The sequence below is a fragment of the Chiloscyllium punctatum genome, chromosome 4 (assembly GCF_047496795.1).
Source record: "Chiloscyllium punctatum isolate Juve2018m chromosome 4, sChiPun1.3, whole genome shotgun sequence".
Lineage (NCBI taxonomy): Eukaryota > Metazoa > Chordata > Chondrichthyes > Orectolobiformes > Hemiscylliidae > Chiloscyllium > Chiloscyllium punctatum.
In genome coordinates this window covers 58,030,557-58,048,096 of record NC_092742.1, presented here as the reverse complement: position 1 = coordinate 58,048,096, position 17,540 = coordinate 58,030,557, and the positions used below count along the sequence as shown (strand labels likewise).

Here is a 17,540-nt window from a genome sequence, read left to right as displayed (position 1 = left end):
CCCTCACCCAGGAAAATAGCCCAAAGTAGGAACTAATAACTAAATCACATTCAAATAGAAAATTTTATAGTTCAGGAACATATTCTAATTTTATAACATAGTCCCTTGACTGAAGAAAGATTTTGAGGAAGCATAACCATTCAGCAAAGGTCACTTTCCTGGGATATGTGAGGCCTTGACTAAGTGGAATGTGACAGTTACACATTTCTTTAAGAATTAAAGAAGGTTGTCTTTTGGGGAAACTAACAGTGATCAAAACCAAATCTGGAGCAAAAAGGACCTCATTACAATTATATGTAAGAAATTAATTATGTAACCCAAAGGTCCACTTTACGTATAGCAGAGGAAACAGGGCTAGGCAGATGTGCTTAAACAGCTTAGATGAATCTCACTTACTTAGAGTCATACAGGTGTACAGCATGGAAGCAGACCCTTCGGTCCAACCTGTCCATGCTGACCAAATATCCCAACCCAAACTAATCCCACCTGCCAGCACCCAGCCCATGTCCCTCCAAACCCTTCCTATTTATATACCCATCCAAATGCCTCTTAAATAGTGCAATTGTGCCTTCACCACATCCTCTGGCAGCTCATTCCATACACGTACCACCCTCTGCGTGAAAAAGTTGCCCCTTAGGTCTCTTTTATATCTTTCCCCTCTCACCCTGAACCTATGCCCTCTAGTTCTGAACTCCCCAACCCCAGTGAAAAGACTTTGTCTATTTATCCTATCCATGCCCCTCAATTTTTTAAGACTTTATAAGGCCACCCCTCAGCCTCCAACGCTCCAGGGAAAACAGCCCCAGCCTGTTCAGCCTCTCCCTGTAGCTGAGATCCACCAACCCTGGCAACATCCTTGTAAACCTTTTCTGAACCCTTTCAAGTTTCACAACATCTTTCCAATAGGAAGGAGACCAGAATTGCACATAATATTCCAACAGTGGCCTAACCAATGTCCTGTACAGCCGCAACATGACCTCCCAACTCCTGGACTCAATACTCTGACCAAAAAAGAAAGCATACCAAACGCCTTCTTCACTACCCTATCTACCTGCGACTCCACTTTCAAGGAGCTATGAACCTGCACTCCAAGGTGTCTTTGTTCAGCAACACTCTCTAGGACCTTACCATTAAGTATATGAGTCCTGCTAAGATTTGCTTTCCCAAAATACAGCATCTCGCATTTACCTGAATTAAACTCCATCCGCCACTTCTCAGCCCATTGGCCCATCTGGTCCAGATCCTGTTGTAATCGGAGGTAACCCTCTTCGCTGTCCACTACACCTCCAATTTTGGTGTCATCTGCAAACTTACTAACTGTACATCTTATGCTTGCATCCAAATCATTTATGTAAATGACAAAAAATAGAGGACCCAGCACCAATCCTTGTGGCACTCCAGTGGTCACAGGGCTCCAGTCTGAAAAATAACCCTCCATCACCACCCTCTGTCTTCTACCTTTGAGGCAGTTCTGTAGCCAAATGGCTAGTTCTCCCTGTATTCCGTGAGATCTCCCATGGGGAACCTTGTCGAACGCCTTACTGAAGTCCATATAGATCACATCTACTGCTCTGCCCTCATCAATCTTCTTCAAAAAACTTGGGAAATTAAGGTTATAATGTTGTATGTTATTTCAATATTTGATGGATTTAGCACTTAAATATTTTTTATTGTAACAACTAAGATATAAAACTGAATTCTTTACTAGAAATAAGATTTTATTATCTGTCTTTTTTCCCAAGTTTTATCATAAGCTCTAGAACCTGGCTCTGTAAACCCTCACTATGGAACTTTTACCTGGACCCTTATAATATCCAGGAACATTACAGGCCGACTTCAATTTACTAAAATTCTGGGATTATTCTAGAAAGGCATTGGAATTACAATACAATGGGAATTAAATGATATGGGGATAATGCAGGAAGGTGGTGTTCTTACAGAAGATCAGCATGAGTAACGTGATTGAAGGAGAAAGCTCAAAGGTCCAATTTGTCTCCTCTCTTCCTACATTTTACACAAAGCAAATCAATCCTTCTCCTTAACCCTGACTGACTAAATAATGTTCTTCTAGCCTGGAATAATTCTCAAAACTCTCCTAAAACATTATACCATCCACCATGATCAAAATTGTACAGTATTCCAGTTGTGGTCTAAGTAAGGACTGCAGATGCTGGAGATCAGAGTCAAGCATGTGGTGCTAGAAAAGCACAGCAGGTCAGGCAGCATCCGAGGAGCAGGAGAACTGATGTTCCATGTTGCCCAATTTTTGCAACCCCACCTTAGTTCTATTTTGCTGCAGTATTGAAGTACCAAGTAAATTACCAAAACAAATCTTATTAGAAGTAACTCTTTATTTTTACCTCAGGATGATGTATTTCTCGTGGAGCATATGGACCTTGACTGACTTGTGCCAACATTGTGCCAAGTGAGTATTTTTGCAATCCTTTGTGTGTCTTTGAAATTACTTGTCCCTCACTGGGAGGATCTTCATCCTAAATAAAACAAAATAGGTCAGTGTAAAAGAGAAATTGAAACATTTAGAACCTTTTACTTATCTTTAATAACATACTGTTTTACCTTAGGCCACATTTTCAGCTTAATTTTGTTGGAGAAAAGTGATTATGTTTATATCTTTAACCATAATTATTGAGGGCTTGATTACTGTGTGACCCTTCAAACTAAATGTAAACCATTGGATGAAGTCATTCCTGACAGCTTCACTATTTTTACTAACTGGTTCTTTTTAGAAACAACAATTCTAACTTCCTGTCACTGAGGGTGCTGGCAAATGTCTGTTTCTTCTTTTTTTGCTTTTATCTCAATTTTTCTTCTCTTCCATCCCATCTCCCTTGCTTTTGCCTGTCCATCTCTCTCTATTATTGTTCTGATAACCAGCGTTTTTGAACTGTAATTTATCCTGGGCTTTATAGCAACTGATTTAGATGTTTAGACAAATTTGAAATTTAAGCTTCAAAACATTTGTGACAAGGTGATTACCTCCTATGTGCAGTGATTCCTTTTCAGAACGACATTCCATAATTTATTCATATCTTTTGGCTTATAAGCCATACATATCATTTCAATCAGGGAGGGAGATTCAGGCTTAGATTTTCATCAGGATGGTAAAAGCCTCTACCTTGGGGAAAATGCAGGATTTTTTAAGAGAATGGCAAGTCTAGCTCCCGAAGTTGACCTTACCATATTTTGAGGCAGATTGGACAGTCCATGCTTCACACATGTTTAGTTCATGAGGCAGCTGGCACTTAAATGATCAGCCACTTCACTGAAATGGGATTTTGGAATGTCTGGATTGTGAAACTTGAAGTGTGGAGATTAGATCAGGTAAAAACTGGTTTGTTCTCATGCATTTTTTTTTAAATAGCTAGGGTACCTCTTTGGTGTGTTGAGGTAACCCTGCAAACATGGACCCAGAATCCTGTGTGGGATAATGGGGGTAAATCCAATATCCTTTGAGGGTGGTGGTCAGGCGTTTTTTGAGACAGTTAACCGTGGAGTACATTGAGCAGAAATGGTGCATAAACCCCGAGGAAATGTCTAACTTGTCAAGAACTGTTAACAAGTGTCAACCTGTCAACAAGTGCTGACCTGACAAGACGTTTCTAGAAGCCACAAAATGTGGAAGCTACCATGAACCAGAAATGCTCAATGGAGATACCCATTTGCAATATTTTAACTAAAATGTGACCATTGTGACCCACAGTGATAGTTGGGGAAGCGTGGGGGGTGAGATAGGCTGACAGTGAGGGCCTGCAGAACTGCCTTGTATGCAGCCCTCCTCCTACCTTGTTCCTAACAGCCTCTTCAGGCATCTAAACTGACCCCGTTTGCTTGTGGCAACATGGGAGAAAATCCCAGTTGATCTCCTTTAATTTGCTGTAAGTGGCTGTTAATAAGCCATGCTGGTCAAGTGCTGATATCCCTGTTCTTCCTTTGTGTAAATAGTCTAAGGCAGGATGGAGCCTGAGAAGCTAGTATTACAACCAGAACTATGTCTAACACCGTGCTACCCATCCCCGACCTCCACAACTCCCCCAAAACCACTGGCCCCATCCACAACTCTGATTAAGGCCTTGGCAGGACCCCAAAATTCAAGCCCCATGCTTCTTTCACAGATGCATAATTAACTTACATACTGATGGGACCAGTCCATGGGAGACAGCATGTTATAGAACCAAACAACAACCCTTCTCTAACCTCATCAAACATTGACCAGAAAGGAGGTGAAAGCAGGAGACAATGCCACTTTGAAGCAGAAAATGGCAGAACTAATTAAGCCCTGGTGAATGGCATTTGGTTTGACTTTCAGCCTTCTAAATACCAGCGTGACTACCAATATGGCCAATGGTATATTTTGTCTACATAAGGTTCCGTATAAAACATCAATCTTTAACAAATAGCAAATTATAATGACGAGCTATTTAACAAAAATATAAAGCTGATCGACACACAGTTGGAAATAATGAAATATTACCCTGCTAAATTATCCCACAATCACACTCAAACAAAACGTTATGGAAAAAATAAGGAAGCATTCTCTGCAGCAATGAACTTCATGGAGGGGGGAGGGTGGTGCATTTTGTCTAAAACAGTTAATTCCTGTAGAATAAAAGGAATAAATTATGAAATTTTATAGATTGCTACTATCTGGCATCGTTGTCCACATAAAGGGACCACTCTATACAGACAGTTGTCACTAGGCACATACAGCTGTATCTTTTAAAATATTTCCAGATGTGGTTTCTTCAGGATTTTAAGAGAAAGTCTTCTAGAAACTATTCAGAGAAAATAGATGTTTCAGCTTTTCAGCTTTCATGGGATTCTATAAAGTTTTTGAGATCGCAGATAGTGAGAGACTTTACCAGTGTGAGACTAAGTCTAGAATTTCGGTCAGAGTGGGACACTGTGGCAGAAGGGAAGAGGAACTTTAAATAAGGTTAAACACTCCAAAATGAAGGGTGAGCAGAGAAGTAATTAGGCATGGAGTGAGGGGCCTGTCTGTACTAAGACAAAAAATATCACAAGTGGCAGCACGGTGGCTCAGTGGTTCGCACTGCTGCTTCACAGACCCAGGGATCCAGGTTCGATTCCAGCCTCAGCTGCCTGTCTATGTGGAGTTTGCACACTCTTCCCCGTGTTTGCGTGGGTTTCCTTTGGGTGCTCCAGTTATCTCCCACAATCCAAAGATGAGCAGGTCAGGTGAATTAGCCATACTAAATTACCCATTGTGTTTTGGGATGTATAGGTTTGGTACATGAATAGGGGTAAATGTAAGGGAATGGGTCTAGGTGGGATGCTTTTCGGAGGGTTAGTGTGGACTTGTTGGCCGAACGGCCTGTTTCCACACAGTGGGGATTCTAAAGTGCAGGTAAAGCTGCTGATTGGTGAGTATTTCTGGTTAGTATTTCCAATCTAAGAAGTGGAAGTTGGGTATTTAATTTGTGTTTAAGTATCTTTCTTTCTTTATTTTTCTGGGAAATAGCTTGTTATTTTTCAAAGTAAGTCCATACTTATTTTAAGGGTAATAAATAGTTTGTTTGGGTTATAGAATGACAGATCAGAAGGGCAAATCCTGTGGTATGTGTGAAATCATGGACATGCCAGTCACCCCAGACAAACACATTGGCAGGAACCATTTAGAAGAATGACAAGAATCATATAGAATTCTAACAAGATTAGAGTGGGCAAACACAAGGAAGGTGTTCCTGATGAGTGGGGACACAGTCTAAAGGTTATGGGGTAGGCTATTTAGGACTGAGACAAGGAGAAATTTCTTCACACAAAGAGTGGTGAACCTGTGGAATTCTCTGCCAAAGAAAATGATTGAGGCCAAAACCTTTAACGTTTTCAAAGAGTTAGGTATATTCTTTAGGGTAAGGGAATGAAAGGATACAGAGAGAAAGCAGAAACAGAATTAGAGTCATAGAGTCATAGTGATGTACAGCATGGAAACCTACCCTTTGGTCCAACCTGTCCATGCTGACCAGATATCCCAACCCAATCTAGTCCCACCTACCAGTACCCAGCCCATATCCCTCCAAACCCTTCCTATTCATATACCCATCCAAATGCCTCTTAAATAGTGCAATTGTACCAGCCTCCACCACATCCTCTGGCAGCTCATTCCATACACGTACCACCCTCTGCGTGAAAAGGTTGCCCCTTAGGTCTCTTTTATATCTTTCCCCTCTCACCCTAAACCTATGCCCTCTAGTTCTGGGCTCCCCGATCTCAGGGAAAAGACTTTGTCAATTTATCCTATCCATGCCCCTCATAATTTTGTAAACCTCTATAAAGTCACCCTTCAGCCTTTGACACTCCAAGGAAAATAGCCCCAGCCTGTTCAGCCTTTCCCTATAGCTCAAATCCTCCAACCCTGGCAACATTCTTGTAAACCTTTTCTGAACCCTTTCAAGTTTCACAACATCTTTCCAATAGGAAGGAGACTAGAATTGCACACAATATTCCAACAGTGGCCTAACCAATGTCCTGTACAGCCGCAACATGACCTCCCAACTCCTGGACTCAATACTCTGACCAATAAAGGAAAGCATACCAAATGCCGCCTTCACTATCCTATCTACCTGCAACTCCACTTTCAAGGAGCTATGATCCTGCACTCCAAGGTCTCTTTGTTCAGCAACACTCCCCAAAGACTTGACCATTAAGTGTATAAGTCCTGCTAAGATTTGCTTTCCCAAAATGCAGCACCTCACATTTATCTGAATTAAACTCCATCCGCCACTTCTCAGCCCACTGGCCCATCTGGTCCAGATCCTGTTGTAATCGGAGGTAACCCTCTTCGCTGTCCACTACACCTCCAATTTTGGTGTCATAGAACATAGAACATAGAACATAGAAGAATACAGCGCAGTACAGGCCCTTCGGCCCTCGATGTTGCGCCGATCAAAGCCCACCTAACCTACACTAACCCACTATCCTCCATATACCTATCCAATGCCCGCTTAAATACCCATAAAGAGGGAGAGTCCGCCACTGCTACTGGCAGGGCATTCCATGAACTTACGACTCGCTGAGTGAAGAACCTACCCCTAACATCAGTCCTATATCTACCCCCCCTTAATTTAAAGCTATGCCCCCTTGTAATAGCTGACTCCATACGTGGAAAAAGGTTCTCACTGTCAACCCTATCTAACCCCCTAATCATCTTGTACACCTCTATCAAGTCACCCCTAAACCTTCTTTTCTCCAATGAAAACAACCTCAAGTGCCTCAGCCTTTCCTCATAGGATCTTCCTACCATACCAGGCAACATCCTGGTAAACTTCTTCTGCACCCGTTCCAGTGCCTCCACATCCTTCCTATAGTATGGCGACCAAAACTGCACACAATATTCCAGATGCGGCCGCACCAGAGTCTTATACAACTGCAGCATGACCTCAGGACTCCGGAACTCAATTCCTCTACCAATAAAAGCCAGTACGCCATAAGCCTTCTTCACTGCACTATCTACCTGGGTGGCAACTTTCAGAGATCTGTGTACATGGACACCAAGATCCCTCTGCTCTTCCACACTACCAAGTATCCGACCATTAGCCCAGTACCCCATCTTTTTGTTACTCTTGCAACTCTTACTCATCTGCATACTTACTAACTGTACCTCTTATGCTCGCATCCAAATCATTTATGTAAATGACAAAAAGTGGAGGACCCAGCACCGATCCTTGTGGCACTCCACTGGTCACAGATCTCCAGTCTGAAAAACAACCTTCCATCACCATCCTCTGTCTTCTACCTATGAGCCAGTGCTATATCCAAATGGCTAGTTCTCCCTTTATTCCATGAGACCTAACCTTGCTCGTCAGTCTCCCATGGGGAACCTTATCGAACGATTTACTGAAGTCCATATAGATCACATCTACTGCTCTGCCCTCATCAAGCTTCTTTGTTACTTCTTCAAAAAACTCAATCAAGTTTGTGAGACATGATTTTCCACGCACAAAGCCATGTTGACTATCCCTAAACAGTCCTTGCCTTTCCAAATACATGTACATCCTGTCCCTCAGGATTCCCTCCAACAACGTGCCCACCACTGAGGTCAGGCTCGCCGGTCTATAGTTCCCTGGCTTGTCTTTACCACCCTTCTTAAACAGTGGCACCACGTTTGCCAACCTCCAGTCTTCCGGCATCTCACCTGTGACTATCGATGATACAAATATCTCAGTAAGAGGCCCAGCAATCACTTCTCTAGCTTCCATGATTAGCCATGATCATATTGAATGGTGGAGTAGCTTGAAGGTCCAGGTGGCCTACTCTTGTTCCTATTTCCTTTTGTTTCTATATTTCTATGTAACCAGTTGCCAAACTTGAACTCTGGCTTTCAAAATTTGAGCAGTGGCTTAAGTCACTATTGTGCATCCATAAAGATGAGAACTAGGTGTACACACGTATAGCAGGTGGTTGCACCAGAATTACAAGCCTATAGGCAGACAGGCAATAGATCACAACTATGCAATCAATGAAAACCAGAGTTAGCAGGCAATCCTGAGGAATTGTCTCTTTTGTGCACCACACCATCCACCATGTGCTCCAAACACTGCCAGTGAAGTGGAATGCCAGCTTGTTGTTTTGGCCATCTCTGGAGCAATTCTTCCCACAATAGAACTGTGCAATTTGTGGCTTGCAGCATTTGAACTAGTCCATGACTGTGCTTTACATATGATGCTGATGGCAAGAAACTCAAACTATAGGTAATGAGGTGGGCAGCATAAAATTGCACAAGAATATTTTCTTGAGCCAATGGAAAGAAAGCCTGCAACAAACTTGCTGAAATTGATACTTGTTGATTTTTAAATAGCCTCATTCTGCATCAAAACAGTTCTGTGATTCTGTGATGAAAGAAAAATCAGATTTTTTTTGGGACAGGGAAACATATAACTATAGCGCTTTTAAATCTGTAGTGAGATTCACATTTCTAAGCTATTTCAATTGGGTGAAACATTAGCTTTCTCTTTCCTTACTGCTTGTTACTGTCAAGTTTGTAGACACTGTATTTGTAGAAAATTGTCAAAGTGATGCCAGCACTTCAGGATTCAGAGCAGTTAGCACGTGTAACACAGAATGAAGTCCATACCTAACAAACAATATTACCTTTCTGGATGAAGTGCAGAATTTGCCACCATCTTCTCAAGGGCAATTAGGGATGGGCAACAAAGGTTGGGTTTGCCAGTAATGCCTATACTTTGCGAATGATATACATAATTAAAAGATTACTCTAGAAAACTAACATGACTTTGGTGTCAGAAAAACAATGTAATTTGGAAGCCTAGTAACATTTATTAAAGTTCAGGTCATAGAGTCATATAGCAGGGAAAAGGCCTTTTGTTCATGCTGTCCAAGTTTCCTAAACTGAACTAGTCCTATTTGCCTGCGTTTGGTCCATATCCCTGTAAAGCTTTGCTATTGATGTATCTGTCAAAATATCTTTTAAATACTGTAATTGTACCCACCTCTACCACTTCCTCTGGCAGTTCATTCCACACATGCACCTCCTCTGTATGAAAAGTTGTCCCTCAGGTCCCTTTTAAATCTTTCCCCTCTCACCTAAAAGCTAAGCTATTTGCAAGGTTTGTGAAGGTTTGTAGCTCAGGTTGAGGTTTAGGGTGTAGGTTTGCTCGCTGAGCTGTAGGTTTGATATCCAGACGTTTCATTACCTGTCTTTGCTTAGCCTGGGAAGATTTTTTTTCCTATTGTGCTCAAGGGTATAAGGCTTACTAGAGTACAACACAGAAGAAAACTGGGACAGGCTAAGCAAAGACAGGCCAGAGAATTCCTAGAGGCCTGGCACTCAAACCACAACGCCATAAACAAACACATAGATCTAGATACCATCTATCAACCCCTCAGAAAATGAACAGGAAATGACATCACCACAAACCCCAGGAACCCCATCCAGGACAAACATATAAATACAAAGCAGGAGACAACAGCTTTGCTTCACTTGGAGGTCACCACTGATGATGTTACCTAGCCAGGTAATGAAACATCTGGATATCAAACCTACAGCTCAGCGAGCAAACCTACACCCTCAAGCTAAGCTGTCTAGTGGTGAATTCCCTGACCCCAGGGAAAAGATCTTTGCTATTCACCTTATCTATGCCTCTCATGATTTTATAAATTTTTATAAAGCCCTCAGCCTCTTATGCTCTAGAGAAAGATGTCCCATCCTATCCAGCCTCTCCTTATAACTCCAGGCTCAGTAATATCTTTGTAAATCATTTCTGCACCCTTTCCAGTTGAAGAACATCTTGTCTTTAATAAATATTATATTTTATATGTTAAATGTAAACATAAAAATCTGTGGCCTTAAAGCACTTTACAAAATATTGCTATTTTATAGAGTCATGTAGATTTTAGCCAGGCTTTACAAAGTCCATGCTGACTGAAGTCTCAGAGAAGCCTATCTTCATACTCTCCATACGTACGTCTTCCTCCCTAACTGCCTCCAATTGACACTACTTAAGCCTTCTCTCCCACCTTGAACTGACTCACTTCTGCCTTCCCTTCCATTTGAAATCAATCTATTCTCATCTGTGAACAAGCAGGCCCTAAAGGCAATGCAGGGCCATGACTGATGCTGCGGATGGGATAAGATTTAGCTCTAGGCTGACTGGAATCTCTCAGCCTCCCACGTCTGGAATGAAGCGTGAAGAAAAGTAGGAGGCAGGAATTGATTTCTCCATTGCGAATGGGCCCTTTGATTGGGTAAGAAAATCCAGCCTTCCTTGGCCAGCAGTAGTGACTGAAGTGGCAGAAAGTGGCACTGGAAAGAAGGCCCAACACAGGCAGAGCCTTGGAAAACTAGTCTTGAGAGCAGCAATGAACAGGATCAGAACCTCTGCACCTGCCAAGTACAGAAATTAGTCAGATTGGCAGTGGATTAAACAGAGAGGGGATGAGAGATGGCTCCCTTTGGCCAAGCAAAGATCAGAAATAAAGGGTCTGAATTATGTGATCAAATGTTAGAATTCTGCCAAGTGACAGAAATTTCTCATTTCTGAAATTGTCTAATCATTGTTATTTTTCACATAAATAATTTCTCACATAAATCATACTTTGATACAGTGTTAAAGATAATCTATTATAAACAATATCAATGTAACACAAGTACCAGTTTCCAAACACTCTTTTTTGTGATCATTAAGTTCCAATCATTAGCATCTGATACACTTGATGACTTCGCCACATCAGTGACATATTGAGGAAGATTTTTTTTCCTATTGTGCTTGAGGGTATAAGGCTTACTAGAGTGCAACACAGAAGAAAACTAGGCGAGGAGAACCGAAGCCTGTAACAAAGCCCATGTTGTCATCTTTCTATTAATTTAAGTGGATTAGTGAGTTAAAATCAAATGCACACGAACCTCCCACACGATCACCCTCTATCTGCTGTCTCCAGGTGATCTTTTATACACATTGCATTTGGAGTATTCAAGAAGATTTGTAGCTCAGGTTGTGGGTGAAGTTGTTGGCTTGCTCGCGGAGCTGGTAAAACTGAGAACAAACTTACCAGTGCAGCAAGCAAGTCAACAACACATTTCATTTACTGCAAACTTGCTCATTCCCTTGCAGACCAATAACACTACTTATCTGAGGATGTGTAATATATAATTGAATTATTCTTTTCACTATTAAAATTGTGAAGGAACATTATTTTTGGGTCAATGCAACATCCAGGTATCTCTGATAATTTACATTCTTAGGATAATTCTTCTAACTTTAGCATCTTACTGATTATGAATTAATGTACTGGTCACATTAAAATATGGACCAAAATAGAACTTCTACTGTCTATTAAACACAAACACTTCAAAAACACAAATTCAATTGCGTTTAGTCTACAGCAAAGAAATCTTCAATTGTTTATCTCTCTAAATGACACCGTCTGCATTATGGTTTTCATTATTCAGCCAGTACAGAAGGTAAAGAATGTCTAGAATTCGATATTTGTGTAAATACAGGGCATGGTGTTAAGATTTAAGAGAATGGTTGTTTATTTCTTCCCTTTTCTCATTCTCTTGCCAATTTTCTGTCCTCTTTCTTTCCCGATTGCAATGGCTTCAAGCTGAGGTACAATTCCACAGGCACTGCTTGCTCTTCAATACCTCGGCTAAGTTACTATTATTCAGTCTGATACTCTCCTCACTAGGTAGCAATCAGAAGCAAGAACACAAGCTGATTTTCACTTCCCTGACCCAAAGTCATTGAGGCAGATTGCAGGATCCATACTGCTGCCAGCTGAAGTCAGTTAATTCAAAACAGTATGGGAATCAAACTTAGGACAGCATTTGTTGAATTAACTTGGTCAGCCTTCCATATAGTCAACTGTTTTTACTTTTAGTGAGCAAAATGCTATGGAAATTTCAGCTGTAAGCTTCACTCAATATTTGTTTGCAGGTTTTAGGTTGGTGATTTACTGCAACACTGTTGGCTGAGGAAAGACATATATCACTTAGTGTTATTATTTCTCATGTCTACTCAATGCACATGTGTGAAGACTGGATGAGGACAGGATTGAACTTGGTGGTAATATCCACTTTGACTAAATAGTCATCTGACATTCAGTGTAAAGCTCAAAAATAATTATTTTGACTCTGTCGTCCGACACAAAGCAGGCTAATTGCTCTAACCAATCTGTAACAGTGTTTATGCTCGACATGAATAACTCTCCCATCATCTTATTTAAACCAACTATCATAACCATTCATTCATTTCTCCTTCATCTGCTTTTCTGACTTCCACTCCCCCCTCCCCAGCTCTAGCGGAAGAGAAGGCATAAGAGATACTGGGTGAGCTAAACGTTGAGAAAGTATTAGAAAAAAAGGTTGAGTTAAGGTTGATAAGTCGTCGGGACCAGATTGAATGCACACACGGATACTGAGGGAATTAAGACTGAAAATTGCTGAGGTACTGGTCAAAAACTCTCCATCTTCTTTAGAAACAGGATGGTGTCAGAGGATACAAATGGTTATACATTTGTTCAAAAATGGATGTAAGCATAAATACCTAAGTTTCAGGTCGACAAATGTAATTGTGGAATGCTACATAGATCAGTGCTGGCTCCTCAACTATTTATTAAGTAATTTAATGACTTGGATGCAGGGATGCAGTATTGTGATCAAATTTGTTAATAAGTGATATGAAGATAAGCAGAAAAGTTATAAGGAGGACACAACTGAGTCTGTAAAGGAATATAGATAAGTTATGTGAGAGAAAACATGGCAATGGAGTGTCATGTGAGAAAATGCTAGGTTCTCCATTTTGATCAGAAGAATAGAAAAACAGACTATTATTTAAATAAAGAGACTTAGAATGCTGCAATACAGAGAAACTTAGGCTTCCGTCGAGATAAATCATAAAATGATAGCATGATAGATACAGCAAATAATTAGCAAGGCAAATAAAATATTGACTATTATTGTGATGGGGATGATGTGTAAGAGTAGGGAGACTCACTACAACTGTAGGGCATTGGTGAGAAGACACCTTGAGAACTGCGTATAGTTTATGTTTCCTTACTTAAGGAGGAGATATGATAGTATTTCAAGCAGATCAGAGCAGGTTCAGTAGGAATGATACCTGGAATTATAAACTTGTCTTATCAGAAAAGATTAAGCAGGCTGAGCCGATGCTTATTGGAAATTAGAAGAATGAGATGTGATCTAATCTAAATATTAACATTAATGTAAGATTTTGAGAGATCCTGACATGATATATGCTGAAAAAATGCTTCTCCTCATGGGAGGAAACTAGAACTGGGAGGGCAGTCTCCAAATAAGGGATCTCCCATTTAAGTCAGAGAAAGGAGGAATTTCATCTCTCAAATGGTTTCTAATCTTTGCAGACTGGATCACAGATTATACTGAAGGCTGGGTGAGACAGGTTTTTGATTTATGAGAAAGTCTACAGTTATGAGAGTCTGGCAGGAGTGCAGTTAAGACCACAAATAGAAAGGCACAACTTTTTTGAATGATGGCACTCTCTCGTGGGCCAAGTCACCTACTCCTGCTCCTACTTATTTTTTGACAATGAGCACACTAACTGTAGGCCAGTCAGATTAATCTTAGAGGTGACAAAGTTTTCAGAAATAATAATCTAGGGCAAAATTAAGTGACTTAGGCAAATACAGATTAATTAAGGAAAGCCAGTACAGAGCTGTTCAAGGCAACTAAGTTCTAAATTCTTCTTTAGTCTTTTGATGTGGTTTAAGAGGGCGGTGCAATTGGAGTGTGCCCAGATTTCCAAATCATGATGGTCTAATAAGCAAGTTTAAAGCTCATGGTCCAAAGTGGGCAGTGGGAGCACGTGTACAAAGTTGACTGAGTGTGTTGAAAGTTTTTTTTTAAAAAAGGTGAAGGAAGGTATATATGGCCATTCTCCATAGGTTGGTATCAGGAAACCTGCTATTCTTGATCTACATTAATGACATGGATTTGGGCATGCAGGGTACAATCTTAAGATTTGTACTTGATGTATAACTTGGTTATAATATTGTGAACTATTACAGTAAAAGTGATAGAGCTGAGCAGAGATAAATAGTCTGGTGGAATAAACAGACACATGGTAGGTGAAATATAAAAATGTATAAATTTATATTATAGGAAGAATGAGGAGATGCAATATAACATAAGGATACAATTCTATAAAGGGGTAGGAGCAGGGGGACCTGTGGATATACACACATTACATTGAAGGTTGCAGTGCAAGTTGGAAGAGTGATTATTAAGGCATTTAACATTCTGGGCTTTAGAGATAAAGGCATAAAACTCTAAAAGCAAGGAAGTTAGAGTGAACCTTAACAAAATACTGGTTTGGCCTCACTGCAATATTGTGTCCAACTCTGGGCAATTTTAAAAATAAACTTAAAGGCATTGGAGGGAGTGTATAAGAGAAGTGAACTGAATAATTATTTGAACTGAAAATAAATTGCTGTGCTGTGATTGAGGAGCGTGGTTCTAATTAAGTTGCTCTTGCAGAGAGATGGCACAGATATGACATTCTGTGATTCTACATATGAATCATTGTGGCAACCAAGGTGAGGGAGAAACCCAGGGCCAGCAAGCACTGAACCTTGCACACAAAGAGTCAAACTTAATCAATTACATTTAACTAACTACTTCAATTCTTAAGAATGACAGGAGAGTTACTGCAATCAAATACATTTGGTCCTTTTGGGAAATGCTTGAGTATGAACTATAATTATGTAGTTAGAATTAAGAATTATTGTTATCACATATGAAATACATACAATTATAAACTCCAGTTTTAGCAACAGAACACAAATGAAATACAGTTCAAAAAATTCAAAAGCAGGGCTAGCAATGAATTGAATGCAAAGATTTTGTTGAATGAGTTTGCAAAGCCATATCTTTCATAAACGTACCATTTCTTGAGCATCGTGGAATGTATTGGACAGACTAACATTGAAGTTTGGAAAGTAGATACCTTCTTCTATTAAAGCTGAAAAGCAAAAGACATATTCCATTAGCAGTTACACTCCTGAAAGTGTTATCAACAATACTGAAGACATTGGATACAGCAAAAGTTTTGGGCTCTGCCAATATCCCAGCAGTAGTTTTGAAGACTTGACCAGAGATATCAAGCTGAGCTGTTTGATTGTAATCAAACACTAGCATCGGATCAGTCATTAAGAGTTATTATATTCCTAAGGTTCAAAATGGTCATTAAGGTGAGTTAAATATGTAAATATATAACTAAATATGAAGTTGAATACAAGTGACTCAGGAGGTGGAAACTAAGTAGTAATGCAGTGGTAGTTGGGAACAACGTAGACAGAGAGTTTGGCATAAGTCCAGATGATTGTGTTGCATGCCTGGTGCCAGAGTTTGGAACATCTGCTCGGGGTGGAGAGGAACTTGAGTGGGAGGGGGAGAATTGAGCCATTATGGTTCAGAGACCCAAAAAAAAGGCTCTGCATAGCTAGTCTGTGGAACTACGCATCAAATTAAAAAGCAGAACCCGAAAGGTCATAATTTTTGCATCATTACATGTTTGGCAAATTAACAGAGGACAAATCGGAATAGAGAGATGACTGTGGGGCTCAAATGATGGTGTGGATTCTGGTTTGTAGGGCACTGGCACCAGGAATTGGGAAAGTTGAATCTGTACTGATGGGATGGTCTCCACCTGAAATATGCTATAGCTGATGCTCTTGCCAACTCCATTACAGAGACATGCCTGCGACCGGAGTATAAAGGGTACAGACATTTACAAATGACAAGAATATAGGGAAATGTGGAGGAATGACTCTGTTGGCTCATGGTGTTATTGATACAATTGGGAAGGATGACCTCAGTTCACAAAACCAAGATATGGAATTAGTTTGAATAGAAAAGAGAAATGATGAAGGCAAGAAATCACTTCTGAGTGTGGTATAAAGGCCCCTAACAATAGCCACATAGTAGGTGGAGTATAAGGGAAGAAGTAATGAGAGTTTGCCAAAAGTGTACAGTGATAATCATGGGAGAATGTAATTCACATATTGGCTGGAAAAGTTAGACAGGCAAAGGTAGCTTAAAACAGGAGTACACTGAATTTTTGGGGGGGATAATTTCAATGATAGCCAACCAGACAGCAGGATACCTCAGACCTGGTTTTGTTTAATGAGATAAGATTAATTAATGATCTTAGGGTGAAGCCATCTCTTGATAGCAGTGACCATAATATGATGACATTTTCCATTTAATTTGAGAATGGAATGTGTCAGAGACACTTTGCAAAAGTTAAATAAGTACAGTTGTGTGGGTATGAATGCAGAGCTGGCTTAAGTAAATTGGCAAATAAGTTTAAAGGTTAGGTCAATAGAGATTCAGCGGCAGACATTTCCACAGTTAGTTCAGAATATAAAGAATAGATACATTCCAAGTAAGAAAAATTCCAAGGAACTGATCCACTATCCATGGTTAACTAGTAATGTTAAAGATAGCGTAAACTTAAAGCAGAGGCATATACTTGTGCAAACACAGGGCAGATGATTGGGTTGAATATTCAAAAAAAGCAAAGAATGACCAAAAAATTAATAAAGGAGAAAAATTAGAGTCTGAACAAATGCTGCCATATCTATAAAACTGATAGTAAAAGCTTCTATAAATATTTAAAGAGTTGACAAAGTGAATATTGCTCTTATACGAAGTGACATTGTAGAATGAATAATCAAAAATAAGGAAATGGTAGACAAATTGAATAGGCGTTTTGCATCAGTCTTCACATGTAACATCCCAGAAACAACAATAAATCAGGAAATGGAAGGGAGGGAGGAACATAGCCAAATAACAATCACCAGAGAAGTGGCACTGAGTGAATTGTTGGAGATGTGGGCTGACAATTACCGAGTTCCAGATAGACATCATTCTTGGGTCTTAAAACTAACAGTTAGCAAGAGAATTGATGCAATACTTTAATTTTCCAAACCCCACCCCTCTGTTGTCTCAGCTCCTGGCCATTGCTGTAGGAGTTTTTCAGGGAAATGACCTCAGCCTAACC

The 17,540-nt window shown here is 40.2% G+C and overlaps 1 protein-coding gene across 6 annotated transcripts in view; it reads right to left on the bottom strand.

Annotated features, from left to right (window-relative positions):
• Nucleotides 1-17,540, bottom strand: part of kiaa0586 (KIAA0586 ortholog) — a 521,487-nt gene that overhangs the window by 76,228 nt on the left and 427,719 nt on the right. For all 6 annotated transcript variants that reach the window (XM_072568823.1, XM_072568824.1, XM_072568825.1 and 3 more), the window contains exons 27-28: nucleotides 15,421-15,497; nucleotides 2,361-2,492 (exon numbers count right to left, since the gene is read on the bottom strand). In XM_072568823.1, coding sequence (XP_072424924.1) covers nucleotides 2,361-2,492; nucleotides 15,421-15,497 — 209 coding nt within the window. The remainder of the gene's footprint in view (nucleotides 1-2,360; nucleotides 2,493-15,420; nucleotides 15,498-17,540) is intronic.